The following is a 14987-nucleotide window of genomic DNA, read 5'->3' on the forward strand; positions in this document are numbered from 1 at the left end:
CTTTTACCTGCTTAATTGATAATTAAATAACGAGGGAATAGCCCACACCTGTCCATGAAATAGCTTTTGAGTTGATAGTCCCATTACTTTTGGCCCCTTAAAAAGTGGGAGGCACATATTGAAACTGTTGTAATTCCTACACCGTTCACCCGATTTGGATGTAATTACCCTCAAATTAAATCTGAAAGTCTGCAGTTAAAGCACATATTGTTTGTTTCATTTCAAAACCATTGTGGTGGTGAATAGAGGCCAAAATATGAACATTCTGTCAATGTTCCAATATTTATGGACCTGACTGTATATTGCATTGTTGCACATATTAAGCGGAACCTGTCGCTCATGGTTAATTCCCCCTCTTTTCTTATATATATATATATACATACATACACACACATTATAATTGGCTCTCATCTATCAAGCTAAGTACATGCCGTTTATTGCTCCAGGTGTCCTGTTCAGTGTGGAGGCAACAGCTACGCATTTCGCCATCCGGAATTACTGGCGAGGCTTTTTTGCAGCTACATGTGCAGCATTAATGTTTCGTCTCCTGGCAGTGATTAATAGTGAGAGAGGTGAGTCCTGAATATCATGGTACCTTAAGGGCTTGGGTACATAGATGGGATGGCTACACACAGAAGAAAATGAGTGAACACGTGGGTTGACTGGTGAAAACACTACAAGTAGCGCCGTTTTCTGATCCCTACTATGTTTCCAGTTCAACAAACTTTTACTATTTGATTCTTTTAATTTATTATTTTAAAGTTTGAGGTGGATGTTGTGATGACATCTGCCCAGTCCATTTACGGGTCTCTCTCTCTCTCTCTCTCTCTATATATATATACAAGATATACTAAGATATACTATGGTTCATATTCAATATGAGGCGATAACCTGTTATCGGCAGACATGTAAAAAGCATAGGTTGCACCCCTTGGAGTGTCCCCTAAAAATAACCTGTGTCAATAAAAAAAAAATTGGGACACCCCAAAAAATTTATTTTAATTTTGGGGTTAAAAAAAATAGGGAACACGCTTGTAAAATAGCGAAATTGAATCCAGAGGGGTTCCAAAGTATGCAGCAGGTGTTTTCTTCATTGCGGGGAGTAGTGGCAGGTGCATTTTTGAAGTATTTAAAGAAAATCATATTAAGGACTTAAAAATATGCACCCATTTTCATGTACCCCAAATTTGATGGCCATAGTTATTTTCCCCCAAAAAATTCCTAATTGCTATTCTTCATCACCTTCTTCAAAGCCGCATTTATGCACCTGCTGCAGCCATTTACAAACTCGACTTCCCTTCAGCAGGCAAAAACAGGGGTACCCATAGTGATCCCTCATGTTTGGACATCTTTAGGGGGGGGCCAAGGATGATTTCCCAAAAATTCCCAAGTTTTTTCGCTGCTCCCAGTTTTGCTGGGTCCCATTTTTGCATGCTTTGAAATTAAATGCAGGATTCAGTGGGCATGTGCGCAATACTTTTCCACCTGGAAAACAGGCGAAGGAGGCGAAAAGTCCAGCAGGCGAAAAATCTGGACTTTTTGCCTCAAATTGAATACAGGCCTACAGTATGTCTCTCCTTCTGCCATAGCATTAATATGTTTTTTCTAACCTTTCTCCCAGAGACCGTTGCCATTCTCTTTAGAACAAGCTGGCGGGTAGAATTCCCCTTCGACCTCCCCGAATATCTGTCCTACGCCATCTTGGGGTGAGTATCTGTGGTTAGTGCTGCCCATCACAAGACTATTGTCACTTTGTGAGTTAACCTGCATTCCGACATGTAGATAAAATAATTTTTATGGAAGATGAAGAGTCTGCACTGTATGACAACAATTTATTTTAGATAAAGCAGAATTTATTTTTCATACACCTTAACCAAAATGAATGTCCATAAACTAGTGCATGAAGGTACACTTGTGTCTCAGCCCTAGCGATGGAACTGCCACCATCATTGAGAGAGCCATGCCTCTGTAGAGGTGAAATGCGTGGTGCGTTGCACAATCACAAGGAATTGTATCATGTAGCCTCCTGTGATTGTCCTTTTTACCTGCCCTGGCACGCTATTGTCAATCTCCAAATGTTCATGCCTCTGCCGCAACTTCCAGGCTGTTGGTGAGGCTGCCAGTCTAGTGTGAGGCCCTGAGCCTGCTCCTGATCCTCTTATTCAGGTACTGCTGTCCCTTTGTGTACCTGCCTTGTCTGGAACTGCTGCTGGCCACCACTTGGCAGTGCCTCTTTCATCACCTCTCATTGTGCTCCTTATTTTTTGCATTGGGAGACTGTTATAAATATAGGGTGCTTTTATTTGGGTTTTGCCTGCTGTGGCTATTATGAGTAGAAAGCCTCAGACTGTGGCAACCGCTAAAATTGGAAATATATGGACGGACTACTGCTCTTCAGGAATCCATTCCGCCTCCCGATGCATGTCCATCCTCTACAGCCCCTGCTGCTGTCACTGAGTCTGGGTTTCCTGCAGTTGTGGGTCATTACAGCTTCAGGGAAGCAGGCGACGTATCACATTGCCAAGGTTTATATTGATATATCCCTACTGAGATAAGATATGCAAATAAGAAGGGATTGTATAGGAGAAGAACCGTATTACTACACTGGAAGATACCATTACTGCTGTTTTGGGGCATCTGGCAGCTTTGGCATCTCAGATGGCGGCTTGTCAGCTGAATACTCTCAGGATACTCTGCCATGATAATTTTCATTTGGTTGGTGTGCTGGAGAAGGCGGAGGGCTCTGACCCGGTGGTGGGGGGGGTTCATTGAATCGGGTGTAGTGGGTTGATAATGCAATGTGTTCTAGATTTATTTATAAACCTTATTTGTTGTAAGAAATTAAATAATTCACACCAATACAGATTTTAAAATAAATGACAATGCTTTTTCTTAAAGACAGCATAATTATACATGTATTTTTCCAATGCAGAGTTACAACAAAAGGTTATATTAGCAGCAGTAGGGAATATTTGTAAAATAAATTTGTGACACCCAGTGCAGCATACCAGTCAGCCAATTTCATACATACGTACGGTAACCGCACCCAGCACCCTCGTTGTGTGCTCCCTCCTCCTTCCTCTGAATGTTACTCGACTGCCCCCCCTCCCTCTTTCTCTCATGAGTTTTATACTATACTTTTTGGCTAAACCTCCAGTTGACCCAAAAATGGCGAATATTAATTTATTTAATATTCATACGTACTAGACCTTAATTGTTTATATGTCCTAACCAAACTATTGACAATATAATATGTTATATTCTTTCTGTTCTCATTTAGCCTTCAGCTCCTGCTTCTTGTAGACCAAGGCTATCTGATTTAACTATTTTTATTTATAAAATCTGAGACTTGCTGCCTCCTTGTCTGTATACGCTAAATACTGACATTTTAAGGCTACAATTCTTATTGCTAACCACTAAATAAGATGGCTGCTGCATCAGACACTGGATTTGCCTACTTTAAAGGGGATAGACAAGACCCTATCCGCTCTAGGCTGAATCCATTTGACAAACACGATCTTCTGCAACTCATACAACTAATTTATATATTCTCAATTATTCTATACATTCTTAATTGCAATAAAAGTAATAGTGATATACATAAGTATGCATATATTCGTGAATTGCTGACGATACGTGTACAGTCCGCATATTCCTGTGTTATCAGCTCCATCCTCTGAACATAACTCAGAAGAAATTCATCTCTCTCATAAATTGCATCGTCTGATTTCTTCTCAATACATTGGAAAATCTTCTTGAAGCATTTCACTAATACATAGAAAATCAACAACATTATCATGATAAAAAAATATTAACCTTCCCAATATGTGCATCATATCGCTTAACCAATTTCCAACCCATGCAAACCAGGAACTGGGGTTCAACCAGGTGACCAGCTGTCGGGAATCGCACCATCATGTTTATTTGTTCAGCAAATTAATTTTTAACCCGAGTAACTTCATTTAACCTTTATTTTATCATTTCTTCTGCATCAGAAGAATTTGTGATGTATGTATGACACTTTAACTCATATACTGCTTGTAATATGACACAATATCCTGAAGTTGTAGCTGTAAGGTAGTCTGTGCTGCATTTAATTCAGTACTTTATTGCTTGGAAATCTCTTACCACAATGTCTGTGATATTGTTTATTAATTCTCTTAATTCCTATATCATTCTTTGATTTATAGTTATCCTCCATGTACCAAATGTTATTATGTTACCATCTTATAACTTTGGGACAGTGTAAAGAGGTGTTTGTACTTCTCATATACCATTTGTATTTCTATTTACCGTTCTTACACCATAATTATTTCATATGTTTCTTTTAGACCTTTATGTTGTATTACCACAGTATTGGGTAGTATTGTTCTTATATAATCCATTCCAAAGGAATTGACCCTTAATCATTTATAAGCCCTATGTCCATATTTATTATAACCCCCTCCTGCAAATCCTTCACTCTCTTGGTTTACCTGGCACTGCCCTCTCCTGGCTGTCCTCCTACCTCCTTGATCGTTCCTTCTCTGTGTCCTCTCATGACTCCTCTTCCCCCCCACTTCCACTAACAGTAGGAGTTCCCCAAGGTTCTGTTCTTGGACCTCTCCTTTTCTCCCTATACACATCCTCTTTAGGTGAACTCATTAAATCCTTTGACCTCCAATATCATCTCTATGCTGATGATACTCAAATTTACCTTTCCACCCCTGAGCTCTCAACTTCGCTCCTTACCCGTATCTCCAATTGTCTCTCTGCTGTCTCTTCATGGATGTCCCAGCGCTTTCTTAAACTTAACATGTCTAAGACTGAGCTGATCATCTTCCCAACCTCTTCCACTACCTCACTTCCCACAATTTCATTATCTATTGATGGCACAACTATCTCTTCTAGCCCCAAAGTGCGCTGCCTTGGAGTTATCCTAGACTCCTCCCTCTCATTTAAACCACACATTCAGCACCTCTCGCAGTCCTGCCGTCTCCACCTAAAAAATATCTCCAGAATTAGACCCGTCCTCACCCAGGATGCCACTAAAACCCTCATCCACTCACTGGTCATCTCCAGATTGGACTACTGCAACCTTCTCCTAGCTGGCCTCCCAGTCTCTCACTTCTCTCCACTACAATCAGTTCTCAATGCTGCTGCTCGGCTCATCTTCCTCTCCAGATGTTCTACGTCTGCTTCCCCTCTCCTTCAAGCCCTACACTGGCTCCCCTTCCCCTTCAGATGCCAATTCATGGTTCTTACACTCGCCTACAAAGCCCTCACCAAATCCTCTCACACATACATTTCTGACCTTCTCTCCCCTCACACTCCCGCCCGTCCACTTCGCTCATCTAATGCATGCTGCCTCTCTTGCCAACTGATTACTTCCTCCCACTCCCGAATCCAAGATTTTGCCCGTGCTGCTCCCTACCTTTGGAACTCTCTCCCTCTCTGTATCAGATTCTCCACCTCTCTACGAATCTTCAAACGGGTTCTCAAGACCCACTACTTCATCAAGGCCTTCCAGCACTCATCCTAACCCACCTCATACTCTTTCCTCACTATCTTCCCTTTCTGTGTCACACCTGTCTGTCTGCCCCTCCCCTTCTGTATCATGCCTGTCTGTCTGCCCCTCCCCTTCTGTGTCACGCCTGTCTGTCTGCCCCTCCCCTTCTGTGTCACGCCTGTCTGTCTGCCCCTCCCCTTCTATGTCACGCCTGTCTGTCTCCCCCTCCCCTTCTATGTCACACCTGTCTGCCCCTCCCCTTCTGTGTCACACCTGTCTGTCTGCCCCTCCCCTTCTGTGTCATGCCTGTCTGTCTGCCCCTCCCCTTGTGTCACGCCTGTCTGTCTGCCCCTCCCCTTCTATGTCACGCCTGTCTGTCTGCCCCTCCCCTTCTATGTCACACCTGTCTGCCCCTCCCCTTCTGTGTCACACCTGTCTGTCTGCCCCTCCCCTTCTGTGTCACACCTGTCTGCCCCTCCCCTTCTGTGTCACGCCTGTCTGTCTGCCCCTCCCCTTCTATGTCACGCCTGTCTGTCTCCCCCTCCCCTTCTATGTCACACCTGTCTGCCCCTCCCCTTCTGTGTCACGCCTGTCTGTCTGCCCCTCCCCTTCTATGTCACACCTGTCTGCCCCTCCCCTTCTGTGTCACGCCTGTCTGTCTGTCCTCCCCTTTAGAATGTAAGCTCTCACGAGCAGGGACCTCTTCCCTCAAAAAGTAGCTCATAAGGCACAGGTTAAGTGGCTGCTTTGGAGTGGTGTGAATACTATACAAAACCAGAGATAAAAGACCCCAGTCATCTCATGGCAGTCCCCACACCCACCTTAGCTAACTTTGTACTTAATGTTAGTGTTTACACATTCAATTTTACTTTTTTTATACCCATGTATTGACACATTGCTTGGAATACCTTCCCTGTAAAATGTGTAACTCTATCAGTTTAACAACACATGGGATACTATATCTGGACACAAATTCCTGCACTGTTAATGATGATGCACATGATGACAGATTTCTGTGACAACATCCGGGTCACTTCATCAGGAAACTGTGAAGTCCTCACAAACAATAAATGGTTAGATAAATACAAGGTATCCAGGACACATTGAACCTGCTAATGATAGTGAGATTAGTTGCAGGAAGGACACAGACATCAGAAATAATCATCAATTGTATCAACTGAATCAGATCTAACAATTCACTTCTTTGGAATGGTCATAAACATATTGTTGATTAGAATAAGCAGACATAGCTATAATAGTAAGCTTAGACATTAAGGCCCTGATTCAGAGCCGCTCGTAAGCGGCCGCTCGTTCGTTCTGACCGATGTTCGCACATCTGCGCATGCGTATGGATTTTAATACGCATGCGCGAACCAGTCAGTGCGGCCAAAATCGTTTGTTTGCTATATAGCGAATGCCTGCTATTTTGAGTGACAGAAGGAGGCGTATGTGGGTGGTAATGGGGAAGGTGCTTGAAAACGGGGGTGTGGAATTCGAATGCAGGGCGTTTTAAGGGAGTGCATAATTAATACAGCAGCGTCATTGACCACGTCACTTGGTTTTTTTTTACTCAGAACTGCTCGCAAAATAGCGGTTGAAAAAACCAGCCACAAGAATAGCGAGCAGTTCATACGCTGTTCGATGTACTCGATTAATCTAATAAATAGCGGACATGACGTATGGTGCGAGCGGCAAGGGGGCGTATTTTTCAAAATTACAACCACAAGTTTTGCTCGCTCGTTCAGACTTAGAGGCGTGAACAGACCGCAATTAGCGAACGGTTCATTTGAATAGCCACCCCTTGTTTTAGAACGAACGACCGCAAATAGCGAGCGGCTCTGAATGAGGGCCTAAGTCAGCTTCAGAGACAATAGTCTGTGAGATTCAAATATTGGTATTGCTGATTAAAACAAGCATAGATATAGCAATAAGCTCAAGCGTTACATCAGCAGTGTTATCATCAGAGACTGCAGTCTCTGAATTTCAAATCTTGAATAAAACAGAATAAAAAGACAAAACGGGGAGATAACATTTCTATAGGAAATAGATAAGGGGGTTCAGGGAAGGGGAGCAGGGGAAGGAGGAAGGAGGAGAGAGCTGTGAGGGCAGGGGGTGCCATTGGCTGACTGCCATCCCGCACTGTAAGTGTCATTGCGTAGCTTCTTATTGCTACACTGTAAAAAATAATTACAATTGTTTGATGAAATAAATTTGGCTACTTTGGATAAAATAATTGTTGCTTTAAAAGCTTCTTAGACAGATTAAATGTGCCAGACATTGGTAAAGGTCCTGGTGACCATTTTGGACATATTCTAAACAAATGTCACACTCTCATCATCATACAAGTCTTTCATAATTGCATACCTACTTGTCATTCCTAATCACATATGCATTTTTTATTATTATTATTATTATTATTATTATTATCCCTAGATCCCGCATTACCGCTAACCTCATTCCAGGCTACCAAGTTCTAAACAATTTTTTTTTAAATAACTTGGTAAACCCCATGGTAACTCCCTCGATGCCATACACAAGAAATGTCTTTCTCTTTTTTTTTTTTGCTGAGAAAAAAAAAAACTTTTTTTCCAAATAGCCAAACTCTTGATCTTGAAATGGGAACAATCTTTCTTTCAGCACCTCAAAGAAGTTTTAACACTTGCAATGAGAAACATAATATTCTTTCTTAAGTATAAGCGTGTTAGTGGGATTCCATACAAATTGTGGTAAACTACCCTGGTTCCATTAACCGTTTCACCAAACCAATTCCTTCTCACCTTCATCCAAACAATCATTACCATCCAGGTGCTTCACGCGCTATTCCCCGTACTCTGTAGCTTAATGCAGGCTACAATCAACCTCTGCACCTTCAAATCACTTGCGCATACCCTCCATATCACTTACTTAAACTTCCTTCAATCCCATACAAATACTTAGACAATGTTGCCCTTTAAAAAAACAAATGAGATTTAACTCTTTTTTTTTTCTTCTTCCAAGATTGTGACATGTCTATCAAAATTAAACCCTAAAAAAAACTACCCTATTCGTGTTACCTGTCTTTTCGTTATCAGGTCAAACACCTCTCATGTACAATCTGACCTCGTTAACAGATTTAGTACTTCAGTTACCTTGGGTCCCTGTCTTCGTTATCAGGTTTTAGCACGTTTCATGTACAATCTGTCCTGTTATCAGATTTGTACCTATATTGTGCTTATCTGCCCTTCGTTATCAGATTTGTACCTATGCTGTGCTTATCTGCCCTTCGTTATCAGATTTAGCACTTTCACATCAATATTATCTGGTTATCAGATATCTGCAGATTGATTTTACACTATCTACCCACGGCCCTGGACTTCTCCCTTTGCCTATGATAATACTCCTGCAAGCTCACATAACCAGAGTCACATCTCAATACACCTTTCAGAAAAGACAGTAAAGAAAATCCAAAAGCACCCATGTCACCAATGCCTATTAACTCAAACATGTATCTGACACATTACAAATCTTAAACAATATTTCAAATTCTGGAATAAACACCTCAAGTTTACAATGTATCATAACACACCAGCAGAAACTGATCTATGTTAATCAAACTGTCTGCTAAACCTAACACAGCAAAATGCACACAATTAAAACACATCAACTTTAACCACCTAATCAGGGTTTTTTTATTATTAATAATTTCAGAAATCAATATCTCAACAAAAAGAAATAATAATGCAAAGCCAGTCAATTAACTTGCAAATTTAAAGACTGACAATATTTTACTCTTTAACATATTTCATTGCACGGGAAGGAAAAAAAACACAGCAGATACCATTTACTTTCCTTATATACTCTGCTCCCAGCACCATTTTCTAACCGCCTGAAAAACGACACATATTACCATACTATTAAAATAATGGGGAAAAAACTTCTAACAAGAATAAATAAATCCAAAACACTCATTTAAAACAGCACAGCTAACCTAATACTAAGTCAGAGACTGAGGAAGAAATGGGAGGAAAAAACAATACTGCACGTTTAATAAATTTATGAGTAAAACAACTGCCCATGCAGACTCTCTCCCTCCCTCACTCACCGACCCACAGCGGGCATCAACTGGTGTATCTCGCTGCTGGGCTTCCAAATTGATAACGCGATGTGTTCTAGATTCATTTATAAACTTTACTTGTTATAAGAAGAAATTAAATAATTCACACCAATACAGATTCTAAAATAAATGACAATGCTTTTACTTAAAGACAGCATAATTATAAATGTATTTTGCCAATACATATTTACAACAAAAGGTTATATTAGCAGCAGTAGGGAATATTTGTAAAATAAATTTGACACCCAGTACAGCATACCAGTCAGCCAATTTCATGCATACATACGGCAACCGCACCCAGCACCCTCGTTGTGTGCTCCCTCCTCCTTCCTCTGAATGTTCCCCGACTGCTCCCCCCCTCCCTCTTTCTCTCATGAGCTTTATACTATACTTTTTGGCTATACCTTCAGTTAACCCAAAAATGGCGAATATTAATTTATTTATATGTCCTAACCAAAATATTGACAATATAATATGTTATCTTCTCTTTCTGTTCTCATTTAGCCTTCAGCTCCTGCATCTTGTAGACCAAGGCTATCTGATTTAACTCTTTTAATTTATAAAATCTGAGACTTGCTGCCTCCTCGTCTGTACACACTAAATACTGACATTTTAAAGCTACAATTCTTATTGCTAACCACTAAACAAGATGGCTGCTGCATCAGACACATGATTTTCCTACTTTAAAGGGGATAGACAAGACCCTATCCGTTCTAGGCTGAATCCATTTGACAAACACGATCTTCTGCAACTCATACAACTAATTTATATATTCTCAATTATTCTATACATTCTTAATTGCAATAAAAGTAATAGTGATATACATAAGTATGCATATATTCGTGAATTGCTGACGATACATGTACAGTCCGCATATTCCTGTGTTATCAGCTCCATCCTCTGAACATAACTCAGAAGAAAGTTCATCTCTCTCATAAATTGCATCGTCTGATTTCTTCTCAATACATTGGAAAATCTTCTTGAAGCATTTCACTAATACATAGAAAATCAACAACATTATCATGATAAAAAAATATTAACCTTCCCAATATGTGCATCATATCGCTTAACCAATTTCCAACCCATGCGAACCAGGAACTGGGGTTCAACCAGGTGACCAGCTGTCGGGAATCGCACCATCATGTTTATTTGTTCAGCAAATTAATTTTTAACCCGAGTAACTTCATTTAACCTTTATTTTATCATTTCTTCTGCATCAGAAGAATTTGTGATGTATGTATGACACTTTAACTCATATACTGCTTGTAATATGACACAATTTCCTGAAGTTGTAGCTGTAAGATAGTCTGTGCTGCATTTAATTCAGTATTTTATTGCTTGAAACTCTCTTACCACAATGTCTGTGATATTGTTTATTAATTCTCTTAATTCCTATATCATTCTTTGATTTATAGTTATTCTCCATATACCAAATGTTATTATGTTACCAAATCCCAAACCAACCTTGTAACTTTGAGACAGTGGAAAGAGGTGTTTATACTTTTTCATATGCCATTTGTATCTTTATTTACCATTCTTACACAGTATTTATTTCATATGATTCTTTTAGACCTTTATGTTGAATTACCACAGTATTGGGTAGTATTGTTCTTATATAACCCATTCCAAAAGAATTGACCCTTAATCATTAATAAGCCCTATGTCCAGATGTATTATAACCCCTGTGGTAGTGTCATGGTTTTAGACAATGTGTTAGAAAAGCATTATAAGGGACATTACAACGGGCACCCTTTTCATCCTCGCTTTCTTCTTGCTTGTTACATTCGGCGATACGATGACTGTATGTTTTATTGTACCCCTACAGTCCTTGTTATTACACAGTTTATTAATGCACTCACGCATTCTTCATTATTAGGTTTTGTGTATTTATTCATTTCTAAAAGATCCGCAAACAAGTTTAATTCTGTAAGATTGTGTTACAAACACCTGGTTCCCAAATAAGTACCTTCAGCTCCTATACCATTTTGTTAATACACATGATGTTCTCCTGATCATACAGACCGCAAGCTGATTACTGTAAAAAAAAGAAAAAAAAAAAGTAAAAAAAAAAATTTACTTACCTGACTCCAGAGACCGGTGATGTCTCCCCTCCGGTGAGCTGGTCTCCCACAGTGCACTGCTGCCCGGTCATCAGGTGATTGGGTCCCAGTGCAGTATGGGAGATCACCTGACCGGAGGAATGGAGAACATCACTGGAGGCCTGGAGCATGCAGGTAAGTGTATTTAAGGGAGAGGGGGGGTCGCGGGTGTCTGCAATTGTGGGGGGCGGGGCTTAGTGCTGGGGGGGCGGCTTTTAGCAGTGGTGGCCGGTCGGCGCATGCGCGGGCACTTACTCACGGTATTTTTTGCAAAAATACCGTGATAAGGCTCCGAAGGGGATCCGCAGGGACAGAGCTTTATCGCAAGCTCTGTCCCTGCAAGGGATTTGTAGTAAATCCCTGTGATATTGCATGAATTCACTATGCGAATTCAGTCGATAATATCACACTACAATCTGCATTCAATATGCGGATTGTAGTAAATAGAGCCTTTGATCACCAATAGCCATCTTTCCTTTTCTCTGTCCACAATCCGCAGAACACTACTAATACTGTCCCCAATTCTGTGAACCATTATCTTGGTCTGAACTGTGGCTCTGATCAGGCCCATCATGAAATAAGTTTGTTAGATTAAGTCACAGTTAATGTCTTTATCTGCGTCTTCTTTGGCTTTAACTGACCTCACCACCAGGTCGGAAACCTTCTTGCAGTGAGATGCGTGTATCCAATTGTCCTTTTCAGCCACATCGAGGTTGTTAGCAGAACCTGGAACGGGCCTTGCCATCGATCTATGAGACAACCAGAACATAAGAAATTTCTCACCATTACATAAAGTCTTCAGATGCTGTGAGAATTGTATAACATAGGCCATAGTTAAATCATATAACAGTGACAAGTCTGTTGCTGGACTTACAATAAGGATAGGCAGTTTTCCAAAAAGTAGCCCATAAGGCACAGGTTAAGTGGCTGTTTTGGAGTGGTGTGAATGCTATACAAAACCAGAGATAAAGCCCCCAGTCATCTCATGGCAGTCCCCACACCCACCTTAGCTAACTTTGTACTTAATGTTAGTGTTTACACATTCAATTTTACTTTTTTTATACCCATGTATTGACACATTGCTTGGAATACCTTCCCTGTAAAATGTGTAACTCTATCAGTTTAACAACACATGGGATACTATATCTGGACACAAATTCCTGCGCAATTTCCTTGTTGTTAATGATGCTGCACATGATGACAGATTTCTGTAGCAACATCCGGGTCACTTCATCAGGAAACTGAAGTACTCACAAACAATAAATGGTTAGATAAATGCAAGGTATCCAGGACACATTGAACCTGCTAATTATAGTGAGATTAGTTGCAGGAAGGACATCAGTAATAATCATCAATTGTATCAGCTGAACCAGATCTAACAGTTCACTTATGGGGAATAGTCATAAACAAATTGTTGATTAGAATAAGAAGGCATAGCTATAGCAGTAAGCTTAGACATTAAATCAGCATCTTCAGAGACAATGTTCTGTGAGATACAAATCTTGGTATTGTTGATTAAAACAAGCATAGATATAGCAATAAGCTCAGACATTATATCAGCATTGTCATCATCAGAGACAGTAACCCCTGAGGTTCAGATCTTGAATAATTAATTTAATTTACTTAAAGACAGCATAATTATACATGTATTTTGCTAATGCAGAGTTACAACAAAAGGTTATATTAGCAGCAGGAGGGAATATTTGTAAAATAAATTTGTGACACCTAGTGCAGCATACCAGTCAGCCAATTTCATACATACGTATGGCAACCGCACCCAGCACCCTCGTTGTGTGCTCCCTCCTCCTTCCTCTGAATGTTACTCGACTGCCCCCCCTCCCTCTTTCTCTCATGAGTTTTATACTATACTTTTTGGCTAAACCTCCAGTTAACCCAAAAATCGCGAATATTAATTTATTTAATATTCATACGTACTAGACCTTAATTGTTTATATGTCCTAACCAAACTATTGACAATAAAATATGTTATCTTCTCTTTCTGTTCTCATTTAGCCTTCAGCTCCTGCTTCTTGTAGACCAAGGCTATCTGATTTAACTCTTTTTATTTATAAAATCTGAGACTTGCTGCCTCCTTGTCTGTATACGCTAAATACTGACATTTTAAGGCTACAATTCTTATTGCTAACCACTAAATAAGATGGCTGCTGCATCAGACACTGGATTTGCCTACTTTAAAGGGGATAGACAAGGCCCTATCCGCTCTAGGCTGAATCCATTCGACAAATACGGTCTTCTGCAACTCACACAACAATTCTCAATTATTCTATACATTCTTAATTGCAATAAAAGTAATAGTGATATACATAAGTATGCATATATTCGTGAATTGCTGACGAGACGTGTACCGTCCGCATATTCCTGTGTTATCAAGTGTTATCAAGGTATTGCGGTCGGCGGTTCAAATCCCGACAGCGGCAAGGGTGAACATCCTGATCATCCCTAAGGTAAGTATCGCTAACCTAATTCTACCCCCTAACCCTAACCCTCCCTTAGGGGTGCCTAACCCTAACCTCCCCCCTAAGTGCCTAACCCTAACCTCCCCCGGGGGGTGCCTAACCCTAACCCCCCACCCCTTCCCCTAGCCTAAACCTAACTCTCCTGGGGGGGTGCCTAACCCTAAGTCCCCCCGGGAGCTGTAAACCTAGCCCCCCCCATGGCTGTTCGTGCCCCAGCTTGCCTTCGTTTGGTATGCCGGGCGTTGGTCTTCTGGTGTATGGTTAATGACAGGCATCGAGTTTTCGACGCCTGTCATTAGCACCACACCGGGATTAGAGAGTCTGAAGCTGGTGGTTGGCATTTAGACCGTTGGCTTCCAGACTACATCCCCTTGAATCTTGGTTGACTATCACATGTGGTCGGGATGCGTTCACACCTTAATTTGCTATTAAAATCCATACCAGGCCCCTTTCTCTGGGGGCACCACCAATGACTTTATCGCAAAAATCCTGCATTACAAAGACCGAGATGCTGTTCTTCGTCTTGCCAGAACCAAAGTCCCTTTGAAATGTATTGGACAACGGATTGCTGGATTCTAGGACTTTTCTTTGGAAGTACCAAAATCCAGGATGAAGTTTGTCCAAGTCAAGAGACGTTTGCGGGACCTACAACTTCCGTAAGCCATGATTTTCCCTGTCCATCTATGAGTAGTTTCGGGTGGAAGATCGCCTGGCTAGAGCCTCAAGTGCCCAGACGTGGAGGTTCCCTTGGCTGATCAGCTCATGTTTAAGTATTTCATGTTACATTTTTATTATTTTTCTTACTTTTGTTTTCCAATTCTGATTGCAGC

At 40.9% G+C, this 14987-nt stretch overlaps 1 protein-coding gene across 1 annotated transcript in view; it reads left to right on the plus strand.

Annotated features, from left to right (window-relative positions):
* The window catches only part of LOC148436192 (chloride channel protein 2-like), a gene marked incomplete at its 5' end in the record, with an annotated part of 67858 nt that overhangs the window by 15834 nt on the left and 37037 nt on the right, over nucleotides 1–14987 (plus strand). The window contains 2 exons of the mRNA XM_088465223.1: nucleotides 447–572; nucleotides 1622–1706. Coding sequence (XP_088321349.1) covers nucleotides 447–572; nucleotides 1622–1706 — 211 coding nt within the window. The remainder of the gene's footprint in view (nucleotides 1–446; nucleotides 573–1621; nucleotides 1707–14987) is intronic.

Source organism: Taudactylus pleione, unplaced genomic scaffold, assembly GCF_031769625.1.
Source record: "Taudactylus pleione unplaced genomic scaffold, aTauple2 ptg001917l, whole genome shotgun sequence".
NCBI classification, from domain to species: domain Eukaryota; kingdom Metazoa; phylum Chordata; class Amphibia; order Anura; family Myobatrachidae; genus Taudactylus; species Taudactylus pleione.